The sequence below is a fragment of the Indicator indicator genome, chromosome 37, assembly GCF_027791375.1.
Source record: "Indicator indicator isolate 239-I01 chromosome 37, UM_Iind_1.1, whole genome shotgun sequence".
Classification (NCBI taxonomy): Eukaryota; Metazoa; Chordata; class Aves; order Piciformes; family Indicatoridae; genus Indicator; species Indicator indicator.
In genome coordinates this window covers 3,989,013-4,010,004 of record NC_072046.1, presented here as the reverse complement: position 1 = coordinate 4,010,004, position 20,992 = coordinate 3,989,013, and the positions used below count along the sequence as shown (strand labels likewise).

The following is a 20,992-nucleotide window of genomic DNA, read 5'->3' as shown; positions in this document are numbered from 1 at the left end:
AGCTCGCCTGTTTCGACCGCCAAGGAGCGCCGGCAACGAGCGGAAAGACTTCGACATGCCCATGGCCGCGCTCCGCTGGGACGAGCAGCCCTGCTCCTCCCCTTCAGGAGCAGCGAACCTGCTGCGCCTCCTTCGGGGGGCGGGGCGTGTCCCCGCGCGGCCGCCGTAGCCCCGCCGTTAGGGGCGGAGCAGGAGTTTAAACGGTGGCGGCGGGTGCCGGTCCGGGAGCCATGGAGGGTCCGGGCTCGGCCGCCCCCCGGCCTCTCCGCGGGAAGTCCTTTTACCTTGACCTGCCGAGCGGGCGGGACGCGCGGGAGCTGGCGGCGGCCATCGGGCGGCTCGGCGGGGTGAGCAGCGGCGGCCCGGGACCCTCCCCGCTCCTGGGGGGCTACCTGCGCCTGGTGCTGAGGCGGCCCCGCCTCCACCTCTGCGCTTTTCCTCTTTTTGCTCTTTTGTTTAGTAGCTTTTTGATTTTCTTGGTTACTTTGGCGGTGGTCTGGCCTGGCTCTTTCTCCCGGTCCTCGGAGCGTGCCCGCTCTGGCCGCACAAGCAGGGAAGGAGAGCCGGCGCCCGTCCTCCACCGCCCTCTTCCCCTCGGTGCTCCCCTTTCTAGAGCCCTTACAGGGCCGTCGGGCAGCGTGGTCCTACCTGTGACCACTGCTGTGGTAAATGCTTCCTCCCTCCTGTCTGCTGGGTAGTGGCAAATGTTCGTCTGGTCCTGGCAGCATCTTTTTTGGGGTGGTAACTGGTCGATCGGCAATGGAGGAGCAGCTGAGGGACCTGGAGTTGTTCACCCTGGAGGAAAGGAAACTGAGCGGAGACCTCATTGCTCTTACAGCTTCCTGGAAGGAGGTTGGAGTCGGGTGGGGGTTGGTCTCTTCTCCCAGGTAACTCACTTGTTAGGACAAGAAGAAACGGCCTCAGGTTGCCCCAGGGGAGGTTTAAGTTGGACATGAGGAACAATTTCTTCCCCTTGAGGGTTCTCAAGACCTGGCCCAGGCTGCTCAGGGCAGTGGTGGTTTCCCCATCCTTGGAGGGGTTCCAAAGCTGTGGTTTGGTGGTGCTGAGGGCTGTGGTTTGGTGGTGCCCTGGCAGTGCTGGGTTAAGGGTTGGTCTCCACGATGTTGAAAGGCTTTTGTAAGCATAACAATTCTGTGACTCTGTGAGAGCACCTTTTGGGTGGTTGTAACTAGCTGCCTGGCCACAGAAGTGCCTTCTAGGCAGGGGGAGCTGCTTGCTTGGTCCTAAGAGCACCTTCTGGCCATGGAGGCAGCTTTGGGTTGGTGATAAGTGGTTGTGTGGTCCCCCTCATCCCTCACAACAACAGCTGTTTTTTTTTTTTGTTTTTTTTAAGGAACTTGTGAGACTTTCCTGGAAAGCAAAGCAGGGGGAAAGCAGGATGGCACCAGCCAAGGCTCTTCTGTCCTGTAGCTGTGTGCTTTGCTCCTGGCTTTCCCAGAACAGCCATCTGCACCCTTCCCCCTCTGAAGCTGTTGCTTGGGTGGATCCATGTGGCATTCCTTGTGGCCCCTTTGGTCTTCCTCAGTGCTGATTTCCCTCACCAATTCCTTGTATCTTCTCCCAGCACCCTTCCAAAAGCAGCATCACTTTAGCCACCTGGGAGCCTGCAGAGGGCTGGACCCTGCAACTGTTTCCTCTTTCATTTTCCTTCTGCCCCTTCAGCACACAGAGGGGCTGGCAGCTGCTGCTGTTTCAGGCAGGTTTCTCATCTGCAGCCCAGAAATTCCTTAGGTCATAGCTGTCCAATCTCCATTAGTTCCTGTGGGTGCTGTACCTCTGCCACCACCATCCTGTGTTGGCTGTAGGGACACACAGGGGACTCTGATTTGATGTTTTCCCTTTGATCACACCTTGGTGCTGAACTTGCTGATTGCTTTCTGTCCTCCCCTGGATGTGCCACCAGTGCTCAGGGACAACCTCCCTGCAGTGTCTCTTTAGCCAAGCAGCTTCAGCTCTCAGCCCCCTTGCTCCCAGCAGTCAGATGTTTCTCTGTGTGGCTGCCACATGGCTTGGAAATCATTTCAGCCCCTTGGCTGTCCCTCTGGTTTCTTATCCAACATCATCCTGGGTCACTTTCCCTTTGGAAATGCATGAGAGGAGCAGAGTTCCCATTTCTCTTGCTCCTGTAGAGGTGCTAAATTCAGCTACCCCCTGGCCACCCATCTTGAAGAGAATCCCAGACTGGGTTGAAAGGGACCCCCAGAGGTCATCCAGTCCAGGTCCCCTGCAGGGACATCTGGACCTCAAGCAGGTTGCTCACAGCCCCAAACCTGCAATGGTTCCAGAAATGGAGCTTCAATGGTGATGTGTAACCCCAGGTCCTGGTGGTGGTCCTTAAAGTTAAGGACACCTTATGGCCCTGGCCTGGCACTTGGTGTCTTGAACTGAGCCTTGGTGTGAGGGTGGTGTCACCTTGGGGCATTAGTTGGCTTGGGGAGACTTTGATTTGCTCTCTGCTGTGCTTCAGCCTCCTCCATCACCCTTGCAGGACAGGATGCAGTGCTGCTGATGGCACTCCGTGGGTCCAGGATCTCAATCCCCAGGGATTCTGTAGTGCAGCAGAGCCACTTCAGATTGCTCAGAGCTTTGTCTTCCTGTGGGCTTCACACCTCTGCACCCCAGCTGTCTGCCTTCTGTTGAGTCCTACAAGTCAGTGTCCCAGATTTTGGGTTTCCACCTCTTCCTCACACCTCTGTCCTCTCTGCAGAGGGAGGTGTGTGTGTGGTTTGCTCTTCCAGGCCCTTGCTGCCCTGTTCCAGGTGGAGCTGCTTCTCTGGATGCTCACTTTCATTTGCTGAAGTGTCTTCTGCTCTCCTGAGAATGGCTCTTGCACACTGATGCATTGTTAGCAGCTCCATGCCTGGTACCACCCCATGTTTGGGGCTGTGAGCAGCCTGCTCTGGTTGGGGATGTCCCTGCTGGCTGCAGGGGGCTGGACTGGCTGAGCTTTAAAGGTCCCTTCCCACCCAAAGCATTCCCTGGTTCTATGTCAGGGCCTTTTCCTCAGCTATTGCTTTGTTTCTGTAGCCACTGCTTGAGGAGTAGGTGACTGTGGTCAGTGTCCTGGAGGTCACTCTGGGGGTTCTGGTGGTGGCTCTCCAGGACAGGCACTCTGAGCATGGTAGGGACTCCTCTCCTGGGAGGCAGCAGGGAGGCATGGAAGAGAGGAGCACTTCCAGCAGCCCCTTTGCTGTGCCTGGGGGTCAGCTGAAGGCAGGGTTGGTGTTCAGCAGGGCACTCCCAGCTCAGACTTGGATGGTTTCAGAGCTGCTCTGTTCTGTCTCTTGCTGCAGGTGACTGAGAGCTTCCTAAGCAAAGAAGTCAGCTGTGTGGTGTCCAGCAACAGCGAAGCCAAACGAGACAAAGCCAGGAGCTGGCCTGAGAAGCAGAGCAATGGAACTTCAGAAGGTGCAAAAGCCCCAAGCCTGATGCCTTCTGCCTCCAAAGGGCAGCACACCAGACCTCAGCAGAAGCCACCAGACACTGTAAGAGTTCTACAGGTTTGGGCCACCTCAAAGATTGTCCCAAGGGATCTATAGAGTAGAAATGAGGCTGGTGTTGGAAGCTGAGGTTGTTCCTGCCTTGAGCAAGTGTTTTGTGTGGGTTTGCCCTGGCTCTGGCTGGTCACATTGCCAGCCTTGTGTCTGCACAGCACTGTCCTCTCAGATGTGCATGGCACAGCTCTGAGAATCAGAGAGTCAGGGCTGGAAGGGACCTCAAGGATCATCCAGTCCCAACCCTGTTCCAGTCTCTCAACACCCTCATGGGGAAGAACTTCTTCCTAACATCCAATCTGGTTCTGCCCTATTCCCCCCAGTCCTGTCACTCCCTGACACCCTAAAAAGTCCCTCCCCAGCTTTCTTGTAGCCCCCTTCAGATCCTGGAAGGCCACAAGAAGGTCACCTGGGAGCTTTCTCCTCTCCAGACTGCACAACCCCAGCTCTCTCAGGCTGTCTCCAGAGCAGCTCCAGCCCTCTGCTCATCCTCATGGCCCTTCTCTGGACACCTTCCAGCACCTCCAGATCCTTCCTGGAACAGAGGCTCCAGAACTGGACACAGAGCTCCAGCTGTGGTCTCAGCAGAGTGGAGCAGAGAGGGAGAATCCCCTCCCTGGCCCTGCTGGCCACACTTCTCCTGCTGCAGCCCAGGCTCTGCTTGGCTCTCTGGGCTGCAAGTGCTCACTGCTGGCTCCTGCTGAGCTTCTCCTCCCCCAGCACCCCCAAGGCCTTTTCTTCAGGGCTGCTCTCAAGCCAGTCCCTGCCTAGCTTACATCAGTGCCTGGCATTGCCCTGACCCAGCTGCAGGACCTTGCCCTTGGTCTTGTTGAACCTCCTGAGGTTGGCTTGGGCCCAGCTCTGCAACCTGTCCAGCTCCCTCTGGCTGGATCCCTTCCCTCCAGCCTGTCCAGCTCCCTCTGGCTGGATCCCTTCCCTCCAGCCTGTCCAGCTCCCTCTGGCTGGATCCCTTCCCTCCAGCCTGTCCAGCTCCCTCTGGCTGGATCCCTTCCCTCCAGCCTGTCCAGCTCCCTCTGGCTGGATCCCTTCCCTCCAGCCTGTCCAGCTCCCTCTGGCTGGATCCCTTCCCTCCAGCCTGTCCAGCTCCCTCTGGCTGGATCCCTTCCCTCCAGCCTGTCCAGCTCCCTCTGGCTGGATCCCTTCCCTCCAGCCTGTCCAGCTCCCTCTGGCTGGATCCCTTCCCTCCAGCCTGTCCAGCTCCCTCTGGCTGGATCCCTTCCCTCCAGCCTGTCCAGCTCCCTCTGGCTGGATCCCTTCCCTCCAGCCTGTCCAGCTCCCTCTGGCTGGATCCCTTCCCTCCAGCCTGTCCAGCTCCCTCTGGCTGGATCCCTTCCCTCCAGCCTGTCCAGCTCCCTCTGGCTGGATCCCTTCCCTCCAGCCTGTCCAGCTCCCTCTGGCTGGATCCCTTCCCTCCAGCCTGTCCAGCTCCCTCTGGCTGGATCCCTTCCCTCCAGCCTGTCCAGCTCCCTCTGGCTGGATCCCTTCCCTCCAGCCTGTCCAGCTCCCTCTGGCTGGATCCCTTCCCTCCAGCCTGTCCAGCTCCCTCTGGCTGGATCCCTTCCCTCCAGCCTGTCCAGCTCCCTCTGGCTGGATCCCTTCCCTCCAGCCTGTCCAGCTCCCTCTGGCTGGATCCCTTCCCTCCAGCCTGTCCAGCTCCCTCTGGCTGGATCCCTTCCCTCCAGCCTGTCCAGCTCCCTCTGGCTGGATCCCTTCCCTCCAGCCTGTCCAGCTCCCTCTGGCTGGATCCCTTCCCTCCAGCCTGTCCAGCTCCCTCTGGCTGGATCCCTTCCCTCCAGCCTGTCCAGCTCCCTCTGGCTGGATCCCTTCCCTCCAGCCTGTCAGCTGTACCACACAGCTTGCTGTCATCAGGAACTTGCTGAGGGTGCACTCAGTGCCTCTGTAACAAGGACATGTGCTCCAAGGGCAGAGGGAAGAGAGGCTTTGGCTGGCCTCCCAGCAGGACAAGTGATTGTCCTGACTCAGAGGTGTGTCTGGAAAAGCCAGAGAATCCCCATCCCTGGAGGTGTTTCAAAGCCACAGAGGTGTGCTGAGGGCCATGGTTTAGCCTCAGCCTTGCTAGAGCTGGAGAGTGGCTGGGCTGGAGGATCTCCAAGGGCTTTTCCAACCCAAAGGATTCTGTGGAGAAGATAAGGGAGCTGCAGGCTCTGGGTGCTCACAGACATGGGTAGGGCAAGGCCATTGGCATGTGGCATCTACAAGGGCACCTCCCAGAAGGGGTTTGTATGGGTGCTGCTCACCCTGCTGGGGCTGGGCTCTCTGGGCAGGAGTGCTTGAGACCAAAGCTCCAATGAACACTGGTGTCTGGTGGAAGCTGTGGCTGTGGGGAGAGCCCAGTGGTGGCCTCTGGCAGCTGGGTCTGGGCTCCTGTGGGTGGTGAGCCTGAGCTGGTGCTGGGGGTGTCACTCACTCAGGGTGTTTGCTGCCGTGCCCTCCCTCACAGCTCCACCCCTGTGTCTTACACTCAGCTCCTTTGCTGGCTCTTGGCTTGCAAATGAGACTCACTGCCCAGGAAGCAGCCTACCCAAGGATGTTCCTAGCCCCTGCCAGCCTGGTGGGATGTGGCAGGCAGTTTCTGAGCTGAGTTGCTGCTTCCTCTTGGCTTTCTCTGCTGTCCAATAAAAGCCCAGCCCTGGCTGAGCAGCTGCTCAGCACAGACCTGGTGGTGCCTCTGCGGCTTGCGGTCCCTGCGAGTGCTCAGCCCTGCTGGCTCAGCCCAGGCCTTGGCCAGCTTCCCCTCCCCAGCACAGAGCAGCTAGCACTGGAAGCAGCTCTGACTGGACAGCTTGCTGCTGCCTGGGAGCTCTTTGCCTTAACATGGTCCTTGGCTCCTCTCTCTGCAGGCCCTGATCAGCAGGGGAAGGGAACTGCTGCAGAAGGCCATGAAGAATCAGGTGAGCAGCGTCTGCTTGGGCTTGGCTCTAGCTGGGTGTGCTCAGAGGACTGCTGAGCCCTGCAGAACCAGTGCCAGCCCCTGCTCCAGAGCACCTGCCTGCTGAAGGGAGCAGATTCTGGGGCTGAGAAAGGTCTGAAGCAGTTGCTTTGTGGCTCTGCAGTGCTGCTGGGCACTGCTCTGCATGGAGCTGTCATCTCTTGGTACTCCTAGGGCCTGCCCCAGTGATCTGGGTGCCTAGAGCAGAAGAATTATCAATACAGAGCCATTGCTAGAGGAATTTTTAGCCTAGAAAGAACTAAAGATCCATAGCTGGGGCAAGAGACTGCTCTGGAATACTTTCACTGGTAGCACAAGTGGCCAGAAGAATTTCAGTGCCCATTTGATCCCTGCTGCAGCTTGAGCTGGGAACCTGACCTAGATGCTCCTCTTAATTTGGGGTAGATGAAGCATGAGTTGGAACCTTTTCTGCTGTGCCCTGATTTTAACAGCTAGGCACTGGTCTGTCAGTTGGGCAGCAGGAACAGCCTTTCTGAACTAGATTTAGAGCTGCCTGTGCTCCTGCAGCCATCTCTGCTCAGAGCTGGCCCTTGCCAACCCTCTCTGTCTGTGCAGGACACCTGCAGCGGCAGCAGCATCCTGGCCAGAGCTCGCCTGTGGGGAGTGCAGATCCTGCACGTGGATGGTATCCTTCTGGGCTGGATCTCTGAGGTGGGGGCAGCAGGAGTGATGCAGTGAGTGTGGGACAGGAGAAGGAAGGAATTGCAAGTGGCATCTGGTGTCACCATGGGGCACCATGAGGTGAGGCCCTGCCCGTGTCTAGAGCCTGCTCCTGTCAGCAGCAAGCACTGGGGGTGCTGGAAGGTGCTGAAGCCAATATTAACAGCTTGGGCAGTGCATTAATTTGTTCCAAAAAGCTCCTTTCTCCTAATTGACCTGGAAGTGCAGCTCCTGCTGATGGCAGCCTTGGGTCCTTTTTAATTAGGAGGTGCTGCTGGTGGAGGAGCTGCCCTGGAAGGAGCTTCCTGTCCGGGTGATGGATGAGGAGGGGGTGATGGGGAAGAGAGGTGGTGGGACTCTGCTTCTAAGAATAGATCTGGAGTAAAAGGTTCCTGAGTGGCTGCTGACAGTGACATACAGCTGTGGCTGGGCCTGTCTGGGTGCTTGCTGCAGGCAGCTGCTGTTCCTGCACCTTCCCCAGCAGCTCTGTGCAGCCTCAGTGTGTCGGTATGAGCTGAAATTTCCCCCCCACACCAACAAGTAACCAGGCTAGCCCAGTCTGGAAGCAAATGAAGGCTGTATTTACAAGCAGAATCTAAAATCTATGATGAAATGCAATGAATATGTACAAATATACAAAATTCACAACATTTACAAATATATACAATCAACAGAAAAGCACAACCAAGCTCCCTTTGCTTCCCCCCAAGGGGACCCTCCCAAAGGGGCCTCCCTCTCTCCCAGGAGCTTCCCCCCAGCCCCCCCTGGACAGAGAAGCAGAGTGAGTTAAACAGAAAGTTAATTTAGCTGCCAAGGTCAGTGTGTTATCTTCAGCCAGAAGAGAAGAAGAAACAGCAGCCAGACAGCCCAGCAACTGCCCCCACTGCCGAACGCAGAATGTGCAGAGTGCCTACTTTGTTTTGGGTAATAGTTCTTAAACATTTCTATCTATCCAATGGAAGTGTTTAGAACAATCGTTATTTTGCTTTCTTACACCCAATAGTGACTTATTTACATTCTTTCACTTTCTCTGTTCTGAACTTTGCAAGGAAAAATTAAAAAGACAGTTTCAAACCATCACACTCAGTGATGTCCTCAGCCTGGCAGAGCTCTGCCTGCTGCAAGATTCCAACAGTCTTGTCCCTGCAGGGGCCTAAAGCCAGCTCCAGCTCTGCTGAAGCCCAAAGTGCTGTCCCTCCAAGCACCCTTTGGGCTGCTTCTTGGGCTGGTTAACCATGCAGTGGTGATGTGCTGGGCAATGGCAGGCTTGAGTGCTTTCTGCTTTTGCCCTTGCATGCATGGGAAGCTGTTCTGCAGTCACTGGAGGGGCAGAGCTCACCTCCTGCTGCTGCTGCTGAGCTTTGGTTCCTTGACCTCCCCCCTGCACAGACATGCTGGCCTACACTCAGCAGCTGCTGCGTGCTGCCTCGGGAGCAAGGAGACCCTGCCAGAAGACAGAGGTAACTGACTTGACTCAAACAGGTTGAGCTCCTCAGCAGCTCTGAGAAATCCTTAGGGTCTAGAGAACAAATTCTGTGAGGAGCAGCTGAGGGAGCTGGGGTTGTTCAGCCTGGAGAAAAGGAGGCTGAGGGGAGACCTCATTGCTCTCTACAGCTCCCTGGAAGGAGCCTGGAGCCAGGTGGGGGTTGGGCTCTTCTCCTAGGGAACAAGTGATAGGGCAGGAGGAAACAGCCTCATGCTGCACCAGGGGAGGTTTAGGTTGAGCATGAGGAACAATTTCTGACCCTTGAGGGTTGTCAAGCCCTGGCTCAGGCTGCCCAGAGCAGTGGTGGAGTCTCCTTCCTGGAGGTGTGGAGCTGAGGACTGTAGATTAGCAGTGGACTTAGTAGTGTTGGGTTGATGGTTGGACTTGATGATCTTAAAGGTCTCTTTCATCCTAACCAGTTCCATGATTCCATGGCTCTAGCTCCTCTCCTGCTAATGGAGCACGGAGCAGAGCAGCCTCCAAGGCTCCCATCCACCAGTGGTGCTTCTGCTTATGGATGGAGATGCAAAATTCAGAGGATGGGAGGAAAAGCAGCTGAGGAGGAGGCAGCCCTTGGTTATCAATGCCACCTGTAGCACAGCTCATGCTGATTTTTGACTCCTAAGGGACTGAGGGTAGCAGGAAGAGCAGGTGCAGCTGGGCACTGCCCTCCTGAGGGGGGTTCAGATGTCCTGGGGAGGGCAGTGGGAAGGTAGGGGATGTGCCAGCACATTTAAACTGAGTCTAGGGAACTTGGAAGACAATCCCAGGGGGAGGTGATGTGATCTCTGCTGCAGGAGCTCTGAAGGTGGGGGGAGGCTGCTGTGATGTCACCCTGGCACTGGTAGCTGCAGCCCTGCCTCTGCTGCCTCCCATGCTCATCCTGTCCCTCTTGCCTTCAGGCCAAGTGCCCTGCGTCTGGATGGAAAAGCCACAAAGGTAGGCCCTGGAGCTGTGCTCCTGTGCACTCTGGGCTGTGGAGCTGCTTGGAGAAGCCTCATTTAGAATCTGAAAAGTCCATCTGAGACTCCCACAACCCCAAATATGCCAAGGGTTAAGGCAGTCTGTCTTGAGGGGGCTTGGAACTCCTTGGCTGGCTCTGGCTGTAGGCTCAGCAGAGCCAAGGAAATTCAGGCAGGAGGCTGCACCCCATCACCCCCAGGATCCTGAGGCAGCCCAGAGCTGTGCTGCTGGCTCTGCACCTTCAATCCTCTGGTTCCAAACCACGTTTCAGAGAAGAATGCATCCTCCAGAGCAGAGCCTGTTCCTCCCAGCCCACTCACTGCTGCAATGTGCTGCTGAGACACCGCTCCTGGGATAACGCTTCCCGAGGAGGCAGGCAGGCAGGGAGGAGGGGGGTGGGGGGGAAAACCAGGTTCTCATCTGCAATTAGACAAGAGCCAATTGTGGTCCCCAGCTTGGCACTGCTGACGTCAGCTCCGTGGTGCTTTGCCTGCCTTAGCTGCCGGGGAGCCACGCGTGGGGAGCTCGCGGAGCAGGCTCCAACCTGCATCCTGCTGCTCACACCTGGGGGGTGATTTCCCACTTCAGGGGGGGCAAGGTGGTGAGGAGAGGCTCAGAAAGCTGTTGGGTGGAGGCAGATTGTCTTCTGCAAGCTCAGAGCTCTGTGCTGTGGCTCACTCTGAAGCCTGCCTTGGGGACTTGTGGTGGCAGCTGAACTGTTTGGCACTGTGCAGCACCCTGCCGAGAGAGCCTGGGACCTGCGCTCCTGCAGGGCCTGGCTTTCACCTGGGTGTGGCCTGGCTTTCACCTGGGTGTGGCCTGGCTTTCACCTGGGTGTGGCCTGGCTTTCACCTGGGTGTGGCCTGGCTTTCACCAGTGCTAAGCATGTGGCAGCGTTTGCATCCTATCCTGAACTGAAATAGCTCCTTAGGTGAGGTAGCAGGCTTGGTGCAAGCTCAGGGTGAGGCTGGAGGAACAAACTGGGGAGGACAGGGTGGGATCAGCCCTTCTGGAGGATAAGGTCTGAGCTTCCTTGCAGGCAATAGCACTGAGTGCCAGGATCACCAGGAAATGAAGCTCCTTGCCCTCCAGAGGCCCTCAGGGAGGCAGGAGAGGTTTGGTTTCAGGGTCAGGCAGACTCCCCATGGGAACACCTGGGGTTCATTTGCTCCTGAGCTGGGTCCATGCTCACATTTCCAGGCCCAGCCTAAGGTTGCCCCTGCAGGCTGCACAGCCCTGGGGCAGCAGGGAGCTGCTGGCCTCTTCCCCCAGCCTGACTGGAAAGCTTTTCTCCGAGTGCACTGCTGAGGCTTTTCCTGCTCCCTTAATAGATTTTTATGCCTCTGTAGGAAGCATAGCTGCTGTCTGCCCTCCTCAGGGACAAAGTGAAGGCCAGAGACTGCTCTTTAGTGGTGTTCTCATGCCAGGCTTGCCTCTGCCGCATCTTGGTTTGTCTCCAGCAGCTCTTACTGCTTGGTGCTGACCTTCCTGGCCTGAGCCACCCTGAGTGTGAAGGGACAGGGAGAAAAAGGTGCTGGCAGGGCTGATGCAGAGCTCTGTGTGTGTGCAAGTGCTGCTGCAGTTTGTTGCTTATAGAATCCTCTGGTGTTCAGCACGGCCTGGGTTGAGGTTGTTCTTGGGACAGTGTTGGGATTTGAGTCAGCATCAGAGGCTTGGGGCTAGGCCAGCACCTGGTAGAGCTGAGCAGCCATTAAAGATGCAGGAGACTCAGCTGGATGTTCTTTCAGAGGTGGAAACAGTCCCTGGTGGGGCTGCCCCTAGGGTTTGGTCATCCTGCTGAGTCCTCTGAATGGGGGTGGTTGTAGGTTACCCAAAGAGCTCTTCTGGCTGCATTTGGCCAGCACTGACCCTTCCTGGCTGCAGCAGTACCCCTGAAGCTGGCTCTGTAGCCAGTTCTGCTGGGGAATGGATGAAGAACTAGGAATTGAGATTGGAGATGAGGAAGAGATTCTTTCCAGTGAGGGTGGGGAGGCACTGGCACAGGTTGCCCAGGGAGGCTGTGGATGTCCCCTCCCTAGAGGTGTTCAAGGCCAGGCTGGATGAGGCCCTGAGCAGCCTGGGCTGGTGGGAGGTGTCCCTGGCCATGGCAGGGGATTGGAACTGGATGATCTTGAAGGTCTCCTAACCCATTCTGTGAATTATTGAATGTATGAATTTGAGCCTGGCAGCTTCTAAGCAGCTTTCTTTTTAGCAGGAAAACTGAAGCCTCCTTTTCTGAAGGTTGAAGACCAAAGCAGGTAAATGAGACCTTTCTAACTATCACACACCCCCCAAAGCCTCAGGGGCTCCCAGGGCAGGAGCCCCTCACTGGTTTTACCTGCAGGAGATGTTGTGGGCACAGGGCAGAGCCTGGCTTCCCTGGAGAGCCTGCTCCACATGAGGAAGTTGACCTTCTCCTAGGGGGAGGCAGATGGAACACAGAGAAACAATCTGGTGGCTCATATGTCACAGGGGGAAGGTGTTAAATGAGACTTGCCCCAGAGGTTTGTGCCTTGCTCAGATCCTGTTTGTGATCCTCAGTAGGTCACTTAATCTGCTGGAGCCCTCTGCAATGAGGAGAGAGATTGAAACATGAGGTCAGGGCCTGTAACTCGATTACAGCACCCAGCACACCCAGGGCTCTGATCTGTGGTGTTCCTGAGAGCTCTGTAACTCTAACAGTGCCCACAGCTCTCCTTCAGTACTCTGGAGACCACACCTGAGGCAGATGCAGAGGCAAATATTGGGTTCTACCTGCTGCATGCAGTGAAGTGTGAGGAGAGAGCTGTCTGGGAACCAAACCCTTCCCCTGCTGCTGTGTGCACACTGCACTGGCTCTGCTGCACTGCTCTGGGGCACACTGGGTTTGTGGGTGAGCAGGCAGCCTGCCCAAAATATCCCCCAAAACATCCCCCCCATCAGTGCTCTCACTGGGAAATCTCTGGAGCAGGCAGGTGGAAGTCAGCCATGGGCAGAATCCCAAGTGAGAGCACCCTGAGCCCCTCTGAGGCAGGGACAGCTCTGCCCAAGCTGTCCCAGCCAGAAGCCTGATGTCCTCATCTCCTGCTTTCAGGCAGTTCCGACCCTTCTATCAGCAGTTCAAAAGCTTTCCCAGCCTGAACCTCCTGGGCCCCAAAGGCTGCAGCCCATTTGAGCCTCTGAAGAGCCTCCCAGAGCCTTGCAGAGCCAGGTAGGTTGCAGCTCCTCCTGGGCACACTTCTACCCCAGCTGCTGCCCTGCTGCTGCTTCCTGGCACCAGAGAACCTCTTGCCTGGGAGACAGGAGCCCTGCTCTGGGTCAGAGCTGTAGCAGGCAGCTGGGGACTGCTGGTGGTGTGCAGCATGGGCAGGGCAGGTCAGGTCTTTGCTGCTGCCTGCAGGGCTGTGGAGGGCTGCCCGGTGTGCAGTGAAGGGGAGAAGAGCCCCAGGTCCACACCAGCCACTGTGCCCAAAAGGAGGAGAGGATTTTGTGAGTGCTGCCAAGAGACCTTTGAGGAGCTGCAGGAGGTAAAGGCTGCCCTGGGATGTGGTTCATGCAGAAGTTCTAGAGGGGGCTTAAGCACAGTGAGCCCATTAGTGGTACAGACCCCTTGGGAAGGAGCCAGGGTGCTGCACCTGCAGCCTTTGTGGTGGCTCCTAGGGTCAGATGAAAGCCTCAGTGTCTGTGCTCTGACCTCCTGGTCTGCACAATCAGTGCTCTGGGAAATTGGACCACTGTGCTCATCTCTGGGGCCAGGAGGCCCTCAGGAATCATCCCATTCCCTGCTCCCTAAGCTGGGAAGCTTCTCCCAAGCAAACAGGGCACAGGCTGGTGACAAAGGTGGGAAGAGGCTTTCTTGTCTGCTAGAAGATCCCAAACAAGATGGCTTTGAGAGCCCAACCTGTAGTGACAGACAGATGGTGTTTGGAGTCTGCATTTGCAGCAGCTGCAAGGGAAGGCTGTAGGCTGCTGCTGGGTGCAGGCAGCTGCAGCTCACCACAGGTGCTATGGGAACAGGATTCCTGCTGGAAGCTCCTGCAGGCCTGCTTCCAGACACGGGCTGGGGAAGGGGCTGCTTGCTCTCTGCCAACTGTGGGGAAGGGGCTGGCACTGCAGATGCCCCTGCTGTGAGGGGTGAGTGATGCTGACAGAGCTGTGCCACTGGCAGCACCTGCGGAGCCCCCGGCACCGCCGCTTCGCGCTGGACCCCTCGCACTACGCCGCCGTGGATCACCTCATCGCCCAGCTCCCCACCAGCCTCCTGCACCACTCAGCCAGGTGAGTCCCAGCCACTCTGCCAGCCCTGCAGCCTGACAGCACCCCATGCACTGCAGGGCCTGAGCCTCTGTGCTGCTGGCACCTTGTGCCTCGTCCCAGGGAATCAGCAGGCAGGGACCAGGGCTGTGGCTGACACTGGGACCAGCCTGGTAACTGCTGCTCAGATGAACCAGGGGAGATGTCCTGTACCCCCCTGCAGTGCTGGGGCAGCTCTGAGTCCTCAGCACAGCACAGACAGGGACCTGGTGCAGCAGGGCCAGAGGAGGCCATAGCTGGGCCAGCTGGCAGGGCTGGAAGCCCTCTGCTGGGAGGCCAGGCTGAGAGAGTTGGGCTTGGGCAGCCTGGAGAGGAGAAGGCTCCAGGGAGACCTTCTGGTGGCCTCTCAGTGCTTCAAGGGCCCAGCAGAAAGCTGGGGACAGAGTTTTGAGCAGGGCCTGAGGTGACAGGACAAGGGGGGGATGGTTGGGAAGTGAAAGAGGGAGATTGAGAGTGGAGAGAAAGGAGAAATGTTTGAGACTGAGGGTGAGGAGAGCCTGGCCCAGGCTGGGCAGAGAGCTGGGAGCTGCCCCATGGCTGGCACCATTGCAGGGGAGGTTGTTTGGGGCTGTGAGCAACCTGCTGTGGTTGGGGATGTCCCTGCTGGCTGCAGAGGAGTTGCACTACATGAGCATGGGCTGAGGCCATCTCTTCTGTCCCTGTGTCCAGCCCAAGCCCTGCTGCTCTGTGGAGAAGCCTGAGAGGTCTCTCCTGCTGCCTGTGCCCTCTGCCAGCAGCAGTGTCACTGGCTGCTGAGCCTCAACACTCTAATTTCTTCCCTCCTCCTGAGCAGGGCTCCAAAGGCTGCAGAAAGGCTTCCTGTGCCCGGGGGAGGGTGTTGGTAGGCCTGGAGTGAGCACTAACTGCTGGTTCTTCTCAGGATGCCTCAGTCCTGCCTGGCAGATGAACACTTGGTGCCTCAAGCACAGGTTCCGGGAGGATTTGAGCTGCTGACAGCAGAGCTGGGAAAGGAGAGGGAGCAGCCAGAGCAGGCTGCTGTGGAAGTGCTGATTGATCTGGAGTGTGACCACAGCCTGGAGACCAAGAGCTGCTCCCCTTGCCTTGCCCCTGGAGGAGGCTGGGGCTTCTCAAAGCACCACCCTGTGGGGCTGCCTGCCGGAGCAGGGCTTAGCAGAAGGCTCTGTGCTGTGCCTGGCACCACAGAGGAGCCTGCAGTGAGGGACACAGCTTTGGGCCTGGCTCCTGGCCTGGGCTGGGGCAGTCATGTAGTGGCTGCTCCTGTGGGGGAGAGAACTGCTCCATCTGAACAGCCAGGGTCTGAGAGCCACCCTGCAGGGGCACTGCCAGCCCCCAGGAAACGCCATCTGTCCTCCAGGCAGAGCAGCCAAGTGGGAAAGAAGCCCAGGCTGGAGCTGGGGGGAGGCCTCTCTGCCTGTGAGCTGTCAGACCCAGTGGGTGCTGGGCTGGGTGCAGGGCAGACATCAGAGGCAGGCTTGCCTGGTCTGGTGGAGTCTGGCAGCTTGGCCCTCAGCACAAAGCTCTCCAGCAGACCTCAGAGCTCCCTTGGTTTGGACCTGTGCCTGTGTTGGCACCCTGGGGACCTAATACCATGGGCAGGGTCCCTTGAAGCTGTGTCCATGGGGTTCCATCCCCCAGAGGCTGCAGCCAGCCCCATGGGCAGGTGTGGCTGGGGCAGGGCAGGCTGCCAGGGGAGGCAGCTCCCAGGGCACAGTGAGAAGGTCCCCAGCAGCCTGCATGCTCCTGACCTGGAGAACAGCATGAGCCACACCAGCTGTCCCCCTGGCCAGCTGCCCTCTCCAAAGCTGCCTGTGGCTGGAGCCAGATGTTGCTGCTCCCTCTGTGCCAGAGCAGCAGAGAAAGCAGCACCTGAGCTACCTGCCCTGCCAGGCCTCAGCAGGGAGCGGGCACCCTGCCCTGGGCTCCTGCAGCCCCTGCCACACAACACAGAGGCTGGTCACTACCTCAGCAGAAGCTCCTCAGAGTCAGACTGGGATGTCCAGCTGCTCTCCGTGCTGCCAGGGGCCCAGGACAGCAGGCTGCAGCCCATGGACAGGGACTTGCTCCAAAGGACACACATCAATGTGAGGGACAGTGGCTATGAGTCTCAGCTCTGCTCCGTCCTGAAGCAGAAGTCAGAGCTTGCCTGGGCAGGCAGAGAGGACAAGAACTGCTGGAACTGCTTCACAGAGACCACAGGAGCCTCTTACCCCTGTTTGAGACCTTTTTTTGGCAGCTGGATTAGCTGAAGCCACCTCCTGGATGCTGTCTGGGCCCTTATTGGGAGCTGGGAAGAGGCTAGGAAGGGATTTCAGAAGCTTCCCTCCCTTGAGAGCTGGAGTGAGGACCAGCAGCTGCACCATGGTCTCCACAGAGCACCTGGGCAGCTCTCCTCTTGGGACCTGCTGGGGGCTGTGATGGTTTGGCTGTGATGGGCTGGGGTCTCCATTCCTCTCTGCTGCTGCCATTTAGAGCTGGTAGCTTCTTCCTTCTTCAGCTCCTCACTGGGCCTCTGACCAGCTGGTCTCTGGAAGAATCTGTTCCTTGCCCTTCCACAGTGAGAGCATGGCCTGTTCCCTCTTCCCACCCAGTCCTTGGAGGTGGAGAGTGGGTCCTGGGGGTGGGTTTGGTTGGATGTCTTGGAGTATTTGCAGATGTTTGTCACTGGGCCTAAGCTGGAGGATTTTAGCAGCCTTTTAAACTTTGAAATAAAATGGAAGATGAGATCCTGAGACCTGTCTGGTGGCCTAAGCATAGCTAACTCCATCTACTGAAGCCTCCATCCATGGAGGCTGGGCAGAAGCCTTGCTGAAAAGGAGCTGTGGGTGGTGGTGGGCACCAGGTTGCAGTACAAGGCAGTGGTGGCTCTGGTCACAGAACATCCACCCCCCAGGTGGTCTGCCCAAGGAATGGGGGCAGCAGGCTGCAGGAAGCTGTTGGAGCCAGCACAGGGGTGGCCATGTGTGGAGTGGCTCCAGGTGAGGAGGGAAGTGGAGAAACTGGAGAGCAGTCAGTGGAGACTATTGACCTATCCTGGGCATGGGGCCAAGGAGGAGAGATCAGAGCCTTGCCAAGAGGAGGCTGAAGGGTGTCTGAAAGCAGCCTCTGACTCCTTGAAGGGCAGCCCCAAGCAGGATGGAACCAACCTCTCAGTGATGCCACATCCCAGAATAGGGCTTCCAAGGTGGGGGATGGTGAAAGGCCTCTGGGCACCAAGAGCAGTGGTGTCTGTCTGTCCTGGGAGGTTTTCAAGCCCTGAGGGAAGGGCAACCATCCTTCACTCATGAAGCACTGAGCAGCTGGGTGAGGCAGAGCTGCTGGGAGCAGGAGGCTGCACATGAGGCATCAGAGGGTCCTGAGCTGACTCATTCTGCAGTGCAGAGGCCAAGCTCTGGCTCTTCTTTACCTGCTGAAGACCCTCCCCAAGTTAAAAAGGGCTGAGCAAAGCTGCTGCAGGAGCTGCCCCACACCAGGCATGGAGCACTGCTGGGAGCATGCCCCTGGGGCTGGTTGCTGTCATGATGGAAAGAGAATTCCTGGAGGGCAGGTACAAGGGGGTGCCCCAACATGGCCAGCATCTTGCTGTGCTCAGTCTCCTGGAGGCAGTGACCAGCCCTGTGCCCTAGGCAGCAAAGAGAGGAGTCCTGGCCTGAGGGTGAGCCAGGTCCCCCCAGAGCATTGGTGGCTGTGACTCAAACTCAAGGTGCTGAGTTGTCCCCTGCAGATATTGAGCTGCCTTGTGCCAGTGGTGCTCAGTGCAGGAACAGTGGCAGAGATGGGCCTGGGAGAGCAGCTGGAAGGTGACAAAGTGTCCTTCAGCAAGCTTGGCCCTTCCTTGGAGGGAAGCCCTGGTTGCTGCCTGCCTCCTTCTAACACTGACCAGTGACCTACATCTTGGTGGTCCCTGGTTGTGGGAGCTGAGAGCTGCTTGTGGAGCCTTGGACAGTGTGCAGGCCTTGGCTCAGATGTTCTTGCTGGAGGTTTAGTTGCTGTCCTCAGGGAAGCAGCAGTCAGTGCCCTTTGGCACTGGGCCTGAGGCTCACCAGGAGAGCTTGGGCTGGGCACCTTGCAGGCCTGGCTGAGGTGCAGAAGCTGAGTCAGTTCTGCTGTGCTTGGTGCTGCAGGTTCCTCACCTCACTGCTGCCTTTGTGGCTGATTGTTAGAGAATCACAGAACTGTTTGGGTTGGAAAAGCCTCCTAAGGTCATGGAGTCCCAGCATCCACCTAACACCACTACAGCATGCCCCCAGGTGCTATGTCTGTCTGGTTTTGAACACCTCCAGGGATGGTGACTCCACCTGGGCAGCCTGTTCCAGTCCCTGGGCAGCCTTGCAGTGAAGAAAAAGTTCCTAACATGCACAGGGAAAAATATCCTGTGCTGAGGAAGAGGAAGGTCTGAGGGCAGCAGGTCACAGCTTCACAGCCCTGCCTGCCCCAAGGCTGAGCTCAGAATCCTGCAGTCACAGGATTGTTCCACTTGGAAAAGACCTTTAAGGTCATTGAGTCCAACCATTCATGGGGACAGGAGTGGGACTGCTCCAGGCCCCATCCTGAGCATGAGCACCTCAGCAGCTCCTCTGCTAGCACCCAGCTGGGATGAAGCTGCTCCCTCCACCCTGGGACTGCTGCAAAGTGCTGATGGCAAGGAGCTGGAGCTGAGCCTCCTGCCTGCTCCCAGCCTCAGGCACATCCCTGCTCTCTCCTGTCTTCCCTTTCCCTCCTCTCTCCCCCCCACCCCCAGCTCTGAGGGGGTCAGGGTGGGGAGGGAGGCTGTGGCACTCAGCCTTCCTGGCAGCCGAGCCTGATGCTTTTGGGTGGCTTTGACCTGCAGAGCTGTCACCAAGGGCTTTTGTCACCAAAGTCCTGGCAGGCCAAGGGAAGAGGTGCAGGGGAGCCAGAGGAAAGTGCTTGGAAAAGAGGAGGGTCTGTGAGAAGAGTACACACAGGGTCAAGGGTCCCTGAGGGCCCAGGGGGAGGGGATGGGTGCTGGAATCATCCTTTCCCTGGCTTCATCAGAGGTGTGGGGAGGAGTGGGGATGGGTGCTGGAATCATCCTTTCCCTGGCTTCATCAAGGTTGCAGAGGGTGTGGGGAGGAGGAGGAGGAGGAGAGATGTGGGGAGTCCCTCCCTGGGTGCTGGCTGCCCCAAAGTGGGGGCTGGAACCTGAGCAGAGGCAGCCCAGGAGGACTTTGGCTGGAGAGGTGATGGAAAAGGTTTAAGTGTGGAATGAGTTCTCCCAGAGCAGGATGAAGGACTTGAGCTGGGGGTTGGGATTCTGGGGAGCAGTGTGGTGGTCATGCCTCACCCCCAGCTCAAGCATAGGCAGGGACTGCCCATCAGCACCCATAGAGACACCAGCACCCAGGGCCTGGGTATGGCCCCTGAGCCACCCCTGGGGATCAGGAGCTGGGGCTGCTGCTCTCCAGGTCTCCAGGATGAGTTGTCCCCCCTGCACTGCTCAGACTGACCATCACCTTCAGGCTCAGACACCCCCCTCTCACCCAGTGCCCTCAGGATGGTCCCCCCATGGGGTGGGTGTCCACCTCCCACGGTGCTGGACTCTCCCACCCCACAGCTGAGCAATCAGGACATTGCTGGAGCTTTTATCCCCTCAACAGTTGTCCCTTAGCCCCACGTGCGGAACGTGGCCTTGGAGCACCCCTCTGAAACTGGGGCACCCCAAGGTGGGGTCCCTGGTTCTGCTACTTCCTGAGGGTTAAGTCTGGCTGTGGGTGGAGACCTCTCAGCACCCACCCACCAGTGAGGGTCCAGGGCTGACCTACTTCCCCAGCTGCCAGCATCCCCAGTTCCAGAGTCCCCCAGACCCTGCCAGAGGTGGGTTCCCACAGCCAGCAGCAGCATTGACTGGGGACACTGGACCAGTCAGGGACTGGGAACCAGCTGAGGGGCTTGGTACTGGTTGGGGGGGCTTCAGTCCCAACCGGGGGGGGGTGGGGGCTCTGATAATGACTCAGGGTCCTGATAATGGCTGGGAGTCCTGTACAGAGTGGAGTTCAACATCAGCTGGGAGCCTGATACCAGTTAGAAGGTCCAGTGCTGGCTGGAGGGGCTTCAGTGATGGCCAGGGAGGGACTTGGGACCAGTTGGGAGACTCAGTGAGAGGGTCTGGCACTGGCTGGGGGTTGGCACTGGCTGGGCATTCCAGTCCCTGGGGGAAGTCCAGTATTAACTAGGGGAGGTCCAGTACTGGTGGTTCTCTACTGCCTAGGGGGTGCCTGGTACAGACTGACCCCCTCCAGTCCCAGCTGGGGGGCTGGTGACTGGATACTGAGGAGTGGTGCTGGATAAGGGGCCTGGTACAGGCTGGGGGGCAGCACTGGTGGGGAGGTGTCCATAGTGCCTGGGAGGGCTGGTGCTGGTCAGGAGGGCTGGTGCTGGTCAGGAGGGCTGGTGCTGGTCCAGTACTGACTGGGGAGGGTGTCTGGTGCTGGCTCATCCACTCCAGTCCCTGCTGGGGGGCTGGGTGGTGGGAGACGGGGGGTACTGACTGAGGAGCCCAGCGCGGGTGTGGAGATGTCCTGTGCTGGCTCGGGGGGTCTCGTACTAGCTGGGGGGTGTCTGGTACTGGCTTCTCCATTCCAGTCCTGGTTCCACCGGTACCGGTGGAGGCTTCGGTACCGGCTCGGGAAATGGTACTGGGAGCGGGGTGGTGGGGCGGAGAACAGGAGCTCCGGTACTGGGGCCAGGGGAGCGTGGGCGATACCGACCCGGGGGCGAGACCGGCCCGGAGTGTGATACCGGCGGAGCCCCGGTGCTGCAATGCCACGGGGGTGCCAGCGGCGCTGCGGCAGCCGGGGCTGGCGGGGGGGAGCGGTGGGAGCCGGGACCGCGGTTGGGTTGTGGGGGGGTGGCGGCGGGGCCGGGGCGGGGCGGCCCCGGGGCGGGGCGGGCGCTGCCGGTGCCGCTGCCGGCGCCGGTGCCGGGGGCCCGGTGCCGTGCACGCGTGCAGGGGGGGCGGCGCTCCCGGGGCCCGGCGGCCGCTCCCTGCCCGGCCCGGGGCGGAGGGACCAGAGGGAGCGGAGGGACGGGCAGGACGGTCCCCGGCTCCACGGGCCCGGCGCGGCCGCGTTCGGATTATGAGGG

The 20,992-nt window shown here is 58.6% G+C and overlaps 1 protein-coding gene across 1 annotated transcript; it reads left to right on the top strand.

Moving 5' to 3' along the window:
- Positions 1-230: 230 nt before the first annotated feature.
- DBF4B (DBF4 zinc finger B) lies at positions 231-20,989 on the top strand. Its single transcript, XM_054396435.1, has 13 exons — positions 231-347; positions 3,315-3,506; positions 6,398-6,448; positions 7,063-7,132; positions 8,557-8,627; positions 9,556-9,592; positions 11,832-11,874; positions 12,690-12,806; positions 12,996-13,122; positions 13,764-13,873; positions 14,790-16,102; positions 20,492-20,740; positions 20,859-20,989. The coding sequence occupies exons 1-13, from the start codon at positions 231-233 to the stop codon at positions 20,987-20,989; spliced, it is 2,628 nt and encodes an 875-aa protein (XP_054252410.1).
- Positions 20,990-20,992: the final 3 nt, after the last annotated feature.

Coding starts and splice junctions, on each gene's coding strand:
- DBF4B (XM_054396435.1), top strand. CDS start 231: ATGGAGGGTCCGGGCTCGGCCGCCCCCCGGCCTCTCCGCGGGAAGTCC. Junction 11,875..12,689: donor AAGGTTGAAGACCAAAGCAG/GTAAATGAGACC, acceptor TCCTGCTTTCAG/GCAGTTCCGACCCTTCTATC. Junction 16,103..20,491: donor CACAGGAGCCTCTTACCCCT/GTTTGAGACCTT, acceptor TCTCCATTCCAG/TCCTGGTTCCACCGGTACCG.